Raw genomic sequence first — 16822 nt, forward strand, 5'->3', positions numbered from 1 at the left:
AGTCCAGATTTTTTCTATCCGGATGAAACGATAAATGCCCAATTACAGTGCAGGCTGAACTCACATCCTAACAAGAGACCGACATTGGTCAGATTTATTTGAGAAACAGTTCAAGGATTCTGTCGCGTACGTATCAGAATGATTGCGTAGTATGAATCCTCCGAATGCGACGTGAATGTGATCCAGATTGAGCTGGTGATCTTATAGACAAACTATTGAATCACAGCCTGTCACCACGTACCATTCTGACTGTACTATGGTATTTCTACAAGGATTACGCAGTTGCAACCAGAGGTATGCATCACCTGGGTCAATGGATACGGAAATTGTCATGGATACACCATGGTTGGATCTGGAGATGTCCTATGAATTGAAGCGTAATAGAAGTTTGAGCTATCCGCCAGCCTTTAAGAAGCAACCATATTTAGATTGTGGCATGCTTATGGCAGGAAACTCTCGTACCAAGTTCCATTGCAATTGGCCGAGTCATGGTTGTAGTCCGGCTAGCCCTCTGTGCGTCGTGGAGCCATAATTCATATTCATGTGGTACTGTCATCTCGTGAGCACTATCGAACATGGGGTGAAAAGGGATCAACAGCAAAAGCCAAGTATGATGATACTTGATAGTAACATTACCGGCTAGTATATCTGCAGATCTAAACACGAACTAATCGTATGGATGGCTTCAAAGCAGTCACGGCAGCCTTGCTCGGAAGTAACAGGGATACTGGCAAGACGGGCAATATGCATGTTTTCATTGACTGTGTCTTTGCGTATTTAATTCTCATTATGAACATGGTCAGTATAAATACTTCAGTACCATCCCCATTCCATCATCATGTTTATCCAAGCCTGTTATCTTTAACAAAACTGAGACCAAAACACACGACAAACATCTCTCACAGCATCACAAAATGAAGACTTTATCACCCCTTTCCTTCTTGGCGCTTTCTATTGCAGCCTTTTGTGGAGTTATTGCCACACCGTTAGATCATGCTGATACTCCGTCCCTCAAACTTGTGACAAGGGAGGGGCTTGTTGAAAGAGAGGATTGCTATGGTCCCGAGCTCCCGGAGTCTACTCCTATTGACGGCGTCCTCGGCGGCACAACCGATTCAGGAAGTGCGCTAGAAAAGCGAGATAATTACAATGGGGTGAGTGATAGATGACATAATTTATTTTTGAACTATGAGCATCATTATAGAAGTCACTGAACTGACATGGAGTGACTTGGGACTAGGCTTGTAATACCAACGGAGTTTGCACGGTGTACTGGAGAGACGGCAACTTCTGCAACTCTGGTATTTGCTACTGTTCTCAGTATTCACAGGTAAGCCGATTAATCAACTATCCTTCCCTACGAAGAAATGCCGAGGCACAATCTCGGTTTGAAAGCAAAAGGTTGGGGATTTAAATTAATATATGTTCCTTATTAGTGCCAAGGGAACGGTAACTACTGCTACTATAATACAGACAATGGCGGTTGCTATTGCACATAAGCGCTTCGATCCCTGAGTAAGCCCTATCCGTTAATGCGGTCATTAGTATAAGGGCTGGAGTGAGAGTGTACGTGCGCTACCAAAAGTTAGTGGCATCGACAAGTTCCCCATAGATAGGCACGGATATACTGGCTAGTAGCGTGGTCGGTGGTGATGGGCTTTCTACAGCCTTGATCCATGATGAGAACAATACTGAGGTTTCGTGTAGCATGAAATCAAGCGAGAGGTTTTCCCCACGAGGGTTTTTCACCTCTATCGATATCTTGAAAGGGTCAAAACGCTACCGAATTGTTATAAAACGAGCTAAAGATAATTGATTTAAAGAACATGTGAATCGTCGTCAATTAAGGCTGTTTGTGTCGCACCTTGATATACTTGGGTAAAACCCAACTAAATCTGTCGTTGGTCACTTGTCTCATAAACTCAGTTTGATACAACACACAATATATTGATGTTCGTGACATGTAGGGGCGTCTACCTGACTACCGAACCTATTTACAAGCGCTATAGATTTGGGGGCAAGTGTACTTGAAAACCTTCGCACCTTTGATTCCCTCTTCCAAGTTCTATGCACCGGCATAAAATTCCGGGATGGGTGCCAGATAACTGGACAGTCCGGACTTAGCTCCTTCACCTTCGTTTGTGACAGAGTCATCTGGAATTCCTAGTTTCGCTTGGGTGGACTGCTCGTCCATTACCAAAGCTTGATTTGGATGATACGCCAAAGTATTAGCGATGTTGACATTCTTAACAATATCAATGTCCGAATATATTTATATTGTCCCGGCTTCCTATGATGGAGATGTTTTACGGTTCGTCATCGGAACATTGATCCCGTAAATGTGAGTCTATTTATTATTAGACTTTTCCATATACATAATTCATCTCAGAAGATGCCTTCGATTCAATACTTGAGAAAGAAAGAAACATAACACGAAGTGGCAAAATGATTATGACCTACGCCGGAGGTAAGAAAGGAGTAGATATTCAACGAGTAACTTCATGTCAAGCTTCCATTGAACCTTCTATGTAGCAGCCGGCTTAAGGTGGCCAGTCTAGTGTGCTGAGACGTTCCAGCAACCTATATCTCGGGCTTCCCAAGCACCTACTTACCATGCATAGAACAGCGTGCTGCCGCACACATAGCTTCCTACTGATACCAGCCAATCAATCAATCTACTCCTCAAAAGCTCGTCCTATTTTGACACTGTGAACTCTCATGACAAAAAGAGGATGCGCGAAGTCGATGATAATAGCCCGCCGACTTTCAATGTCTCGCCGTCACCGTATAGCTTGTCTATCTGGCGTGAGACACGTTTGACAAATACATATTTTGTGAGTGTTTTAGGTGTCGGGACCGTTGGCCGAGAGAGTGGTCAGCAAAGCCAGGGTAGGACACAGCTACCGTGAATATAGTGGACCTAAAGAGAAATTATCTAGCGGTCTGCCTTGCTTATTTATGTATCAAGGACTGGGCGTACCCTTCGTTATCTTCGCATAAGTCTGTCAACGGAGAAGTTGCATCTACGGCAAACAAGATGCGCCTCACAAAACGGAAGGTCGAATTGGTAGCCGAGGACCACAAAGGTTAGACCATGAGCCCCCAGGCATGAGTATGTCAATAGATGCTAATGACTACCGCTCAAAAGAAGATCCGGCGCTCAAGACTTCGACGGCGCAACGTTCGAGGTTCAATGGGTCGACTATCCCGCCACTCCTGGCAATAAGTTGTGCGAACTCGAGGCAAATCTGAAGAGGATTCCCAACGATATGCTGGAAGAGTACTGGCAATCGAAAGGTGGGCGGGCGAAGTTCCTTGCGAGGCGTAGTTGTGTGGAAATAACCAAGAACTTAGCAAATGGGTCTGGTGGCTGACCAGTGGACAATCTCGGTGATATTTTCTTGCTGGCCTTCGGACTTGAGTATCAATCTCAATCATCTTAGTTTTTCTCGCAATTCCCAGGCCTGCAGCGTTGCTGGCCCAGTTCCACACTAACTACTCACGGCAAATTCTGCAACAGTTTCTTTTTTGTCTTTGCAATCTACAACAAATTTGTCCTAGAAAACTGAAAATTAAGGACCTAGAAAGAGCAAGACCTCACTAAACGTAGAATGCTTTGCACGTCAAAGTAGATGTTGCGCAAAGATCGGGATTAAGTCAACAACTCAAGCATGGGTGGAAACATCCTGCGGTCTCAAGTTAAAATCCAGGGTCTTTAGTCCGATATTGGACATTCGAGCAAATCACCAAAAGACCGTGCTTGAGACTTTTACTCTATGTAAATATTCAGTGGAACTCATCTCGTGAATAACAACAAGCAACAGTCCAATGTCACAGATCCTGGGAGGTGGTTCTGTTGTTGAAATGCATCAGTCCCTGCACCTGCGGGTATAAATAGTCTTGGGACAGGAGCTAAGAGAATGGTCTAAGCTGGAATGTCGTCGCATTTGTCTACCGGTCGAGGCCCCACAAGACCTGCAATTTTTACATTCCTTCGTTGTCTGTAATAGATGTTTCCGCATGTTTGCGGTATTTCTATATCTTCGCTGCCACTTCTCTACACATGGTGATCATGCGGTAAAGCCCCAAAATCAGTGGGCCGTAGCATCATAGTCATGAACAGAAGGCTGCTGGTGAGGTGCATTCCAAGCTCATATCTGGGCCATCGCTTTGAGCGACGGGGTAGTGACGGCACCTTTAATAAGACCTACAGGATTTTGTGCACAAATCCCAGACAAAATGGCATGTTCAGCTTCTCTGTGCAACGGGGGCTTCCCACCGTTGGACAGTCGTTTCGAGGGAAACCTCGTCGTCTATCCTGTTCCCACTCCGGAGAATTGGAACATAACACCCGGATCAAGTTGAATTAGTCTCAGACCTTGCAGGAGAATGAAGCACTTCAAGTTTCCAGTTTTCCGCCTCCGCAAAAGGCACTCACACCGCACTACCCGTGCTGCACCAGGCCCAATGCACGCCAAATCTTACACCAAACACTACTTGTAGCATGTCGCCAAATTCGGCATTTGCGCTGGGAGCGGGAATACTAGCGCAGGTCTTGAGAGTAATATTAACGACCTTCAGAGCTTCACGAAGTGCCTACTATATTCATATATTACACCATCATCTCGCTTGCTCTCTATGCTACGTCGCTGCATTAAAACTGGACGGCTAGTGTCTCATACTATTCCAGTACATCGATCTTATGCCATTTTGTCGGATATATGGGGCAATGATGACGAAGAGGTTTTTTCCAAGACGACCAGCCCTCTGAACTCGTCACACAAAAAGTCGAAATAGTTAAGATCAAGGGCATTCGTAAGTTCGACCGCCAGCAAAATTTAGACTACGACACGTGTCGCATTGACAAGTCAATTAGTGTTCAACTTTCAAAGGTCATTTACTCTATGTTTAAATGGTATCCGAACTGGGCTTTCTGCGCCGTGTACCTGCCCAACCTCAAAAGCAATACGCCTTTCAAGTTGAGTTTCCAACATTGCCGGTGACATACGCGGGGCTGGACACTTCAGGAGTTTATAGTGCCACGGTTGGTGGAATTCTACGACGAGTCATCGGCTTTGCATGATCACAAGTCCTCGTTGAGGTCTATAATTGCCCATGTCACTGGGATTGACTCGAAGGTTCTGCAAGATAGCACGGACTTGGGCAAGACCAATCACGCGGGGTATGTCTTGGGTCTTTAAGAGGCATACAGGGAGGTCTGAGGACGAGGTATATTGCCTGCTGAGAATCTTTGACGTTTACATACACATGATATATGGCGAGGGATCCAATGCCTTAGAATGACTGTAGAAAGAAATTGTGAAGGACAGCAGAGATATCTCTCTTTTCGTGTGAACCACTTTACAGACACCCGGTCTGATTTTCTGCCAGAAGTATTCAGGCGTCTTTGCAATATCCCCAAAAGAGTTTTTGAATTGTCGACATTTCAAGTATCGAAACAAGGGGATGTTTGTCAAAAAAAGTTCATCACTACGAACAGGCGTCTTAGGATTGAGGCCGCCCTAATATAATCTCCCAGCGTGACTAGCGATTTGATTCTGAACTTGGGCGTTTCTGAACGTGGTGATTGTCCTAGGGCCAGTTCAGATGTGGAAGGCGTCTGGAGAAGAGGAACTGTTAGCCTAGGAACTGATGGCATGTATTGCGATTTTCGTACCAATCGTTCCTGACTGCTAGTGTCACGAAAACACTTGCACTTGGATGTCATACGGGGCCAGAATCTTCGTACTTTGAATCGCCTTTTCAAGATGATCAAGCAAGAGCATAGTGATACTAACGGGATTATCACCTTAGTCGCAGAAGCTTGCCGGCAGTGTTTAACAAAGGAGCGTCACAGCTGTCGAGCTAGGACGACAATGTTGTTTTGCGGATCAAAAAGATTTCTCAGGGAATAGTGCCAGCAGTAGCCTCGGATCACAGGAAATTAGTACTCAACCTGCTCAGCAACTTGGAATGCGATAGATGTAGCATCCCACTCGTCAACAAGGGAGTCAAAATTACGCTACTAAGAGCAGCAGGAGTCAGGCAGTTAGGAATTATACAGCACATCCTCGTGGAAGTGCTATGTGTCGAGTTCCTAGAAAGCGCATAGGTTGTTAGGTATACCCTACTCGATACGTATCTCAACGCACAGGCGCGAAGACATTTTTACATGAGACGGTTTCCTTTCTTAGCTCGGTCGTAGCATGTCGAATAAATACGACATATAATTGCGGTTCAAATTTCCATATACCTAAATCAAATCAAATGGGACCCTCAATTTGATTTGATTTATTTGTTTGCAAGCCGGACAAGAATTACCCTAGTTTCAACCCTCGCAGCAACAAAGACAGGTCCTATCTTGGATTTACCTTGCAACAATGGTTTGTAGTAAAGAAGTTGAAATTGGAAGAATGGATGATTAATAGATGTGCAAGTAATCCATATGGAAGTCGATGTAACCGACATCGAGACGTTGAAAACTGGGTTCTTCAGCTGCATCACATTATCAGCGCTTTTTAAATACCGAGTGTGAGAAGATGAGGTGTTAGGTGCTATGAAATCCTTGATTGATGATTTAATATAAAAGTGTCATTTCTGGACTAACTAGGCAGAACAATATAATTAATTCTACCGGGCATACAACACCACCGACGGGTATCGACACGGAAAGCTTCTTCGGCACCAAAACACTTTCGACCCATTCCACTATTGAAGACTAGAAATCAATCCAAGATACATGGCCAAATCCCAGATTTGTGTGGCCAAAAGGCCAATTCTCCTGTGCAAGCATGTTTTAGGCGAAGATATTGGAGGTGGTTCTCGCGTTGATAGCGGGTATAAGAGTTAGCAGAGGCAGAGCCCTGGTGAGGCAAACTCAGAAGTCTTTGAGAGACGTTGCGCCAGTAAGATATGCAAAAATAGCTTGTGATAGGTCGCTAAAGCGTGGGTCCGCTTGGGATAGGTTCTGGAGTTGTGGTCGGATCAGGAGTTGGCTCGAGAATAGACTCCGTCGTGGGCTCAGCAGTCGGGTCAGGAGTGAATGTCGGATCCAGAGCAGAGTCTGGAGTTGTTGAGGATCAAGTCGAACTTGTCTCCAAAGGTAAAAGCAAGCTCCGATACCACTGAGGTTTAGACTTGAGAGTTATTAGCATTTTGCGACCATAGTGTATTTTTATTCATGCAGTAGCAGAAGCACTAAGGTATGAAATAGCCAAGACGGCTTGACTATAGTCATTAACTTCATGACAAAGACTACCATTGCTCTAGCTTAGTAGGACTCTACAAATTGTTTGGTTCTTGATTTGATGAAGTTGATGGTTAATGTCTCGATGCGACTACGTAAGACATCTTTATATGGTCGTGGTTATACTCAGTATTGCCTCCGGCGTGGGTGACGTCTCGAACTTACCTGGCAGATCTGATATTTCACATAGAGGACTGCAAGGCAAGAGCCTTTCAAACCGTGTGATATACAATCGATCCTTCCCGGTCTCATGATCTTTAAACCAGTTGCCTTTCACCCTGGATAGATGACCCGGGACCTCCCCCGCTATGCTTTAGACTAATTTCGATATGTAGGAAATTATGTCGGTCTAGTCAAGAGGCTTGGAGATGTTGTGTATCCCTTGTTACCCGAATACGGGCTTCAATTCATAGGTTATCTACAAGAGTCGATGCTTAGATCATAACTACCTGACCTGAATAGGTAGAGATAATTAGCGAGTTGCAGTTGTAGATGTAACGACTCAATGAAATCGACTCCGTCTATCCATAATCATACACATTTATTAATCTATCGTAATCACTGATACAATCAGTTTCACTTGAAAAGATCGCAGAAACAATGAAACTATCCTTACGATCTTTTATCTGAATTGCTATAGCACACTTGCCTTCTTTTAAGCTACTCAGCAAGAGTATGAGGCTCCACGCGACCAAATTGCATCCAATCATTATTCCACATGGTTGAATGCTCGCCGTGGATTAAAAACCAAGTACAATTTATTCACTTGTAAGTACGATTACTTTTTATAATACGGCCAATAATTGATTAAACTTTGGAAGCTTACTAATTCGAAAAGTCTGAGTTACCAGATCGGCCCGAAAATCAAAGGTTCCATTGCTTCTAACACTTGCAGTGATGACTCAGAAGGCACAATACGGAAAGAAATTTGGTGAAGTTGATTACATACTATGATCATATGGAACGTGTTCTGACAATTGGCTTAGAACGTATGATAACAAGTATCCTCATTCAACATAGTACATAATGTTGCCAGAAGACTATCCTGAAATAATTGATTGTGTTCAACATTAAGAGCACGCAGAGTCTTGGAAGACAGCGCGTAGAAAATGGTATATCGTTTTGCTTGTAATGGGAGGTCATGAGAGCCAGCAGATGGTGTCAGAGCAAACGTACACATAGTGCCTCCACTCATGGACATTTCAATGCAACACGGCTCGAAGAGATGAATGATCATAACAGCTTCATGTTGTTAATGTCAAGCTCACTTCGCTGACCGGCTAATTCGGCTTTTTTAGTCGTGTTTCAGTCTATATTGGTTTGTCAAGATACGTTTATGGAAATGCGAGTTCATTTAATGCACTAATTACCATCATCCTTTGGCATTTGTGGCTTGAGACCGAGGTCCATCTTCCGAACCATTGAGGCGAGTTGCATTACATGTTTTGCCGAGAAATGACAAGATATTCGTTCCCATAGAGCACATTGGAGTCGAAATAATGTACAATGTTGTTGCTGGAAGTGAAATATTCATAGTGGTAAGATATCGTTGGCACCGTTCTTGGTGACGAGCGTTGACATGACTGCCAGCTAGTTCGCAAAGTTGTCCCCAAATATAACACAAGAAAAGATGAGACTGTGAATTTGCAAGTTAGAAACATCGACGTATCGTGTCATTTAGGTGCCATGACTTTTGGAGAAGCAATGGGATGTTGGGTAATCACCGTTAATACGAGCTCAGCCGCACCACATTTTTAAGATCTACGAGGCACATGAACCTTTTACCTTTCCTACTAATTTAGCTTCGCTTAACGTCGACAAATGTGGGTCTTATGGAGAATCGTGGCAAGGTACATTTCAAAATAGTGTTATATTTGTGCAGATTATGGTTTAAACGAATTTCAGTGGATCTGCCGGGGCCAAGCTGTGATGAATTTACCAGAATTAGCAGTATTATTAAGAGGGCACTAAGTCGGCGCCAAAAATGATCTTGGAACCTCTTATTGGTGTAGAGAGTGCTATTACCGAGGATGATATCAACAATGGTATGTACGGCGACATCTTATGCGTCTCATATGCACTTGATGCATAATCGCTGCTGGGTTTATGCAGTCGGCGTCCTACTATAGAAAGGCGATCATATAATTCACTCAGAAGCCTGTAAATCCACAGTTTAGTTGATCCAGTACTACAAAAGGAGTCAAGTGCCTATAATTCAGCTACACATCCCCTAGGTTTACTTTATTTAGTTATCTTGGATTTGTACCGGGAATGCTTTCAAGCTACGCATGGGCGTGTCTAACAATTGCTTAATAATGAGGGGCATCAACTGACTTGAAGTAGTATCTTCGTAGGAATGGGTGCTTGGCATAGCTATACTGTTTCAAATATCTTTCTTTTTTTTCTCACCCCGGTAGTCCGGATAGAATTAAGCATGCAACTCTCAAACCTAAATTTGATTTCGGATAGTAACTTTTAAATTATGCGCGTACGGCAGGTCGTTAGCAATGTAACCTTTTCAAAGTCTCGAATAATAAAGTCAACTTGACAAAGCTGAAAATTGTTCAACCAAGGAATGTGTCTTTATGAGACCACAGGATTAAGGTTAGTTATGTCTTTGGATTAGCCGTGGATCACAAAGATCAAAATTAGCGACATTGACGTTCCAACCTCGCAGAAGCCTACTCTAGGGGTTGGCTGGCGTATGCGGGTCAATCCAGAAGGCGGCTTGCCTCCAGCTTGCCTGCTTGCCAAATGAAACAAAAACGTTTTACGTTAAAGAAAGTTTGTATGTAGGGGCAGGCAATTATGTTGAGACACATTGGCTCATATGAATGGCCCGTGGCGTTCGACGGAGGAACAGCACGTTACACAGATCCGAGAGCTACCGGTTATGAGTGCAGGATCACATGTTGTAGGCTGCTTATCATTACATAATGGGTGCGCGTAGTATGCATTGCTTTTTATAAGGTAGCTCATCGCAGTAAAAGGCACCCGAGTAGTTTTTTCCTTTCCCGCCCGTATGAAACATCATTCCGGCGGCAGGCATGTTGTACGACCACAAGGACCGAAGCGACACCAGCTTATGCAGTTTTTAGCGAGTACAACATTCAGTATTTCGTTCGCCGCAACGACATGCAGTGCAGTGCATATCATGTAATAACCGGGATCAGCGGCTCTTGCAAGCACCACCTCTTGCAGCGTTAATTTCCGATATTGCCTGGAATACTAATATGTTTGAGAATAGTTGTTTTGAAGTAAATAAAGTAAATTGATTTGTGGCATTGCTGGTTTAGGTGATAAAAAAAGATCTGGATGCCACTTAGAACACCCACTGCGGATGATTTGGAGGCTAAATTTCCCATGCAGGAATCAATCGATTCACGGCTCTGAAATATAGCAAATGATGGACGTTGGCCATTGGTAATAAGTAGATCATGTGAGCTTCAATTCGCGTCACTTGAGTTGCGAATTACGATCATAAAGGCTCACAACATGGGATTCATCATGTTGGATGCTGCTGGTGACTAAGGCAACTGCAAGGGTGTTCCATATCCAGCGTAAGAGGAGGGTATTTTCAAAAGTCTTCGCAAGCAACTCTTTTGGATTCACCGCTCCTTAAGCCCACAGTCGGACAGCTTCGACCGACGATATAGCTACTATACATGGGGCTGTAATGCGGTGTCTACCTGGCTAAATAACTTGCAACGACACGACTCCAAGGATGGGCTCGAGGTTTCCTGTCGCTCTGGTCCCTTTCATAATCATTCGGAAGGCGACTGCGACTTGCGGGCTGTCATGTCTGGGTCATCATTCGCCACCCCCATTTCCGCGGCCTTGGTGGCCTTATTTTCCAGTTCTACGACGTCAATAAGAGGCATGCTCAAACTCCGGCCCGAAACCCAAAAACTATTCAAAACGCGAAAAGCGACGGGCGTCATCCTCACCAAGATGAGCGTCAGGGGATAACTGGCACGATGTAGCTCCCTGGGCCCGATGGGTGATGATGGGGAGAACTTCCTCGATTATTGAACTAGCACGGAGGGCCAGTCTTACGTCAAATCCTTCGCGGAGGGGCGTTCCGAAGCCATAAAGAAAGCAAGATATGAATCAGGCTCTGTGGCGACCTCTGTTTTTTGTATCTTGGCGCTGTACATAATTTATATCAACGCATAAGCTTACATAAAAGTGCGACATCAATGTCTTCGCGATTATCGTAGCATTATCTCGTTCAACGAATCTAGAAGGCATGATCCAACACTATACTTTTTTAGATGGCGATAGGAAAGTGCACCCTACTAGGACACTATGATTTACAATAGAACCACCGTATGCTCTGGTGCAGCGTAGTGGAACCAATTCCCATGCGAGCTGTCGACCGCTTGTGTAGAATGGTGGTTTTGCATCGGTGGAATTGTTCAACGGTCCCGTGCCACGGGTATTGTGTTCGAAGCTTGAAAGTAGCTCCCGCGGACGGGCCACCACGAAGGCGGGGGTATTGCACCGCCTCAAAGAATGGCCCGAGTTGGATCGGGCGAAACAATCTCCACCAGTGCCCACCCTTGAGGACACGAACTCAATCCATATACACAAACAAAGCACCCCAATTAAAACCTCTCGCACGTATTTGTATATTCAGGCACACATCCAAGAAGACGAAAATTTCTAGGGGAGGAGGCTCGCCATCTCTGTGCTTGAAGCATACCCTCGTCATTGCATGAAACTGATCAAACCCGGGGCGATTAATCAAAACAGTGCCGACATCACCGCTCAAGGCCGAGACGAGATGCGCTTTGCTCCAAAGATTCCCGTCGATCGACATCATCTTGACCGTTACATGTTGGGAGCGAAAACATTGACAAATTTATGGAAGTTGGCTGAACGTAAACATCGGCAGGCGTCACGATCAAGGACAACACCAGGGCCACCGGCGCCGGTATCTTCCCTAACAAGAAGGCCGGTGCCTGGATCCAGAGCTACTTGAAGCAGTATCGGTCCGCCACACACGCGGATCTGAACCTCTTTTTCTCCAAGAACCCGCCTGCGGACACGCTAGGCCAGTGCACATTACCTCGCTGCGCTGAATTTCGCCAAGGATGGGTGTTGTATGTTTACTGGAACTATGTACGGAAAAGAGATGGCTAATTACAACCTGGGCATGACTGCTGTTCATGAGACGGGGCATTGGCTTAGTCTGCTTCACCCTTTTGTAAGTATACGGACCAATCCTTGATTATGGCATCCGCTATAGCTTCTTTGACTGCACACTAGTTGCGGACGGACCTTTCTTGGAAGATCTCTCACAACAAGCACTTGTTTGACATCTAGCTGAAGAACGATATGATCGAAGAAGGCTAATATTAGAAGACGCAACTAGACCGGGCATAGCTGTGCCCTAGCAACCAAGGCAACGTGATCGCGGATACGCCATAGGAAAGCGCAATAAGTTATAGAGGCGATAAGGAGAGAGATAGCTGCCCTACGATTGCCGGAGTTAATGCTATCCGCAAATACAGTAAGTTCGCTATAGTTAGACAAGAGGCGATACTAACATTAAAAGTGGACTACTCCGATGATTCGTGTTATACTTTATTTCAAGGCCAGTCAGGCGACATTAAGAGTCTTCCAGTTGGCCAACCCGAAGGATAGTATACTAAATAAAGGATGAAAGTATGAAGTATCTCCGCATTTTATTTACTGGTGTTCCTGTTGGATTTTGAAGCTCGCTTCTTTTCCGAAACATAGTCTCAGTCTATGATTATCATTCTTCGGACTAGATTGCGTCCTTGCTAATCTGTCTTTGAAGTCAGTCTCTTAGCGCTCTTATTACAATAAGTAACCGCTCTTATAGCGATTTTTTGGCCGGATAGACGTGGGAGTTAGGCTTAATACAGGCAATACGATATTGAAGTATTCAGTATTTCTCTGTTCTACATTAACCGTAACATAACCAGATTTATGTGATTCCAGAGACGAGAGCTCATGGTTGTAAATAATATCTGTGCAAGGTTGAAAGGGTATGAAGGACAAAGTCTGCTGTCCATCTATTGTTTTTCGCACCTTTAGACTGCCAAGGTAGAGATTTTTAAAGGGCATATTCTTACGGCTGTTTCGCGGCTAGTCATTTGATCGTGGTGAGACACTCACAGTTTTCCCGTCTTGATACACAGCGGGATAGTAGTTAAAACTCAGACAGGTGGAAGTGGCTTGTTAACAAGAACATCGGGGAAGCAATCCTGGGTTTCTACACCGACTTTTTGACCGAATTTGCCTTTATTGAGACAAACCGACAGCTTCTGTGCTATCTTGAATGCGTTTATTTCCCTTATTAGCGTGGTGCTTAATTAACAATCTAGATATTAACCTGAAGGCTGTTCCACACCATGAGGTTTAGGCCGGAGATCGAAGAAGCGGTTTGTAACAGAATTGAAGGAATGAGCTTGAGTTCAGCATAGATTTGTATCTACCCAACCTGAATGGCAGCATCACATAGTAAATGGCTTGGTTCGAATATGTCACGCAAGCGTTAACCTCAATATCCAATGGAAGCAATCCCACTATTATCAGCTGGTCTAGATATAAGCTAAAGCTAGAATTCGTGATCCACCTAAATCTTTTCATGGGGCGATTTTGCCATGCACCGAGGACGTTAATTCAAGGCAATGCCCTCTTGCTACTTCAAGTAAATGTGTTTGTACAAGACAATAACCAAACACCAGATTAACAATATCGTTTTTTTCCTCGGTCAATGTATGTTGTATATTTAGCTGCTCACCCAACTACGATATAGTGTGAGACTATTTCTTTTTGTGGTCGCGTGCATATCCACCCGTCACGAAGATCGAGATTGACTCGAAGCTAGGGTAGAAGCTTACCGCCTTGAAAGAAAAGAAAAAGAAAAATGGATGCAGAGGACATCCGACGCATTGAAGTTACACTTAACGAGAGAAATGTAGTCATGTCGTAAGCGTTCACTGTTTTGACCCGGGCCATTCTTTGAACTGCATACTCACTGCATGAATCCCAGAGAGGTATCGGTACCACCATTGTTTAAAGCTCTAGTTTCAGTTCTTTGATGTTCAAGCAAGCTTGATTGACTATATAAGGAGCACCCCAACCGAAAGTAAGGACAATCATCAGACACAAGTCACAGATCTACTCATTCTTCAGTAGAAAGTACCTCTCAATTCGCACCACTACCCCCTGATCTCACAAATAAAATGTTGAAGAATATTGCAACTTTCGTCATCTTGGCCGCGGCTTTCGTCAAGGGTTTCCCCGTTGTGGATAATACTGCCGTTGAACTTGGTGCCCGCGATGTCGAGGTGAACACGCGTGACGCTTTCGTAAGCGAGGAGCGTGACATCGAAGCCCGTGCGTTGGTGAACCTTACAGGTTTTGCAGACTTTGAGGCAATAGACACCAGCGGACTTGGTATAAATGAAATTGGTTACTACGGAGGTCTTTTCTGGAGAGGTATTGGTAAGATATCTAAAGAATTTAAAGTAACCAAAGCAAACTAGCTAACAGAAACGAATGTAGCTGCCGTCAGTGCTGGTAACGGCGGCCTTCTCGCTGCCATTCGGCCACGGTCACCGACTAATGTGGGCGCCTTCGGAGCGCTTACCAGATTGCTTAACGGTAGAGCCTTCATCACGTCTAGATTCTTTGGATCTAGAACCCAGAGCTTCGGCATCAGCTCGTTTTTCTTCGGCTGCAACGGCGCTGCGCTTACACTTCCCGTGAGCTGCAGAATTGCAGTTGCTGGTTACGACAGCCTTGACAGGCTCGTGGCTTACCAGACGTTCACCTTCAACCCCACTGACACAGTTATATCCAACATGCAACCTGCGATACTCAGAAGCTCCTTTAGCAGTGGTCTCACCACCATTAGACTGGCTACGGACTACGACGGCCTCAATGTTCTGGGTTCGACTTCCTTCGACAACATCAGGTACACTATCATCCAGGACAACTCTGCCACCCTTGCCCCCACTGGCCGCCCTATCAACCCTATCGACCCTACAGTCCCCGCTCTTACTGTCAACCCTACCCTCATCATCTAGGGTTTGTTAAGCGCTTACATCCATTGTCTATGGGGATGAAGCAGAGATTTTAATATTCTTCTGGTAACTTGCATGGATGATTCACTACTACGACGCTTTTATTGCTACGGCAAAGTAGCTAAACATCTAGCAAGTCTTAGATGCTTGAATGAGTATGATGTCATGAAGTATGATCTTGCTCGCCTACAGTGCGCCCCTTGCGCGAATCTTTTATTCAGACAGGCCAGTCAATACACTCTTTTCTTTCTACCAAGTATTATTGAACACGATGTTGAGTGATACATATGTACCAATCCTATTTACATCGTGAACCAGTTCCTTGCAACAGTACTAAAGATGAGCATGATTAAAATCAGTCCTCGAAAGCTCTCAATACAGCCCGAGTATATGTTCATAGCAAATATCACTGAGCTCTGTCCTTTGGATGCTGCTCGTTCTCGAAGTACATGGGACTGAATGGATGAGATGTGTTCATGATCACGCCACAAGTATCATATGACAAATGTAACATGTTTATTCTGGGGACAAGGTTCAAGTTAGAATACCTACTCTTTCCATGTCAATGACGGATTACTTCTAGGAAGGTTCGCTACCCATCCAGCCATGAATTGTACGAATATTACAGCATAGAAAAATGAGGTACATGTTGGATCCTATTCCATGAGGAAGTGGCACGTCAAATTGAGAGTAGACTTATCAGCAACGGATGCGTTCGTACAAGAAGGCAATGGAAGCTGAGACTGACGAGAAAGAGACGAAATTGAGCTATTGTGACCAAGGTCCGATAACACGGTTCCAACATCTCTCAGCTTTGAAGACATGCCTTTCCCGCGTTTGTACTAGAGATTCCCTGCCAGTCCTGAACTAAAGAAACAGTACAGACTCGTTGCAATCAACACATCACCGAAAAGTGAGGGAGACAAGACTTTGAAGAATTATAGTAGAGAACCACTGACTACAGAAGGTTCGGAAATGATATTGCAGAGCGTAATTTCATTCAGAGTCGTTATGGGTAACGACCGTGGACGTGCAAGGCCTTCCATGTGCCAGATAGCCCGCCCAGGTCTTACTCAGCACGTGGTCGCCGCACGGGATGATATCCGTTAGCCGCTCCGAGACCTCTTCAGAAATACGCGAGATGGCCGCCACCGCATTATCCGTATCCTGATATCGTACCTCGTCCGTAAACTGCTTATAAAAGAGATACGTAGTATTTGACTGAACTTTGCGAAATAAATTGAATTGCCGTTATTTTTTAACTTTATATTTTTATAATAAACGATACAACTTATATAGTAGTAAAAGGAACGTGTACTATTATTTTATTAATAATGTAATGTTTATAAAGATTCTTATTATAATGACTGTAAGACGGTCACGAAAAGAGGGCGACGTAAGTGAGGTGCGACGACGAAAACCAAAGACTTGGATTAGAACAAGACTGCAAACTGGCGGACTAACTAGCGACAGGACGGATAGGACTGATATATAGCATCTGGCAGCCCTAACG

General features: G+C 44.5%; 3 protein-coding genes across 3 annotated transcripts; all 3 read left to right on the plus strand.

Annotated features, from left to right (window-relative positions):
* Positions 1–859: 859 nt before the first annotated feature.
* On the plus strand, positions 860–1515 carry BKA67DRAFT_669471 (uncharacterized protein; the record flags this gene model as incomplete). Its single annotated transcript, XM_046108657.1, has 3 exons — positions 860–1154; positions 1241–1330; positions 1474–1515. Exons 1-3 carry the CDS (start codon positions 915–917, stop codon positions 1513–1515), a joined length of 372 nt encoding a protein of 123 aa, XP_045951847.1. The 5' UTR covers positions 860–914.
* Positions 1516–2445: 930 nt separating this feature from the next.
* On the plus strand, positions 2446–3374 carry BKA67DRAFT_541560 (uncharacterized protein; the record flags this gene model as incomplete). Its single annotated transcript, XM_046100957.1, has 5 exons — positions 2446–2467; positions 2533–2557; positions 2663–2834; positions 2969–3086; positions 3166–3374. The coding sequence occupies 5 exons, from the start codon at positions 2446–2448 to the stop codon at positions 3372–3374; spliced, it is 546 nt and encodes a 181-aa protein (XP_045951848.1).
* A 10822-nt stretch (positions 3375–14196) lies between these two features.
* BKA67DRAFT_696426 (uncharacterized protein) lies at positions 14197–15654 on the plus strand. The gene is made up of 2 exons (XM_046109345.1): positions 14197–14728; positions 14789–15654. The coding sequence occupies exons 1-2, from the start codon at positions 14467–14469 to the stop codon at positions 15310–15312; spliced, it is 786 nt and encodes a 261-aa protein (XP_045951849.1). The 5' UTR covers positions 14197–14466; the 3' UTR covers positions 15313–15654.
* The last annotated feature ends 1168 nt before the right edge of the window (positions 15655–16822 follow it).

This window comes from Truncatella angustata (genome assembly GCF_020726525.1).
Source record: "Truncatella angustata strain MPI-SDFR-AT-0073 chromosome Unknown BKA67scaffold_11, whole genome shotgun sequence".
NCBI lineage: Eukaryota > Fungi > Ascomycota > Sordariomycetes > Amphisphaeriales > Sporocadaceae > Truncatella > Truncatella angustata.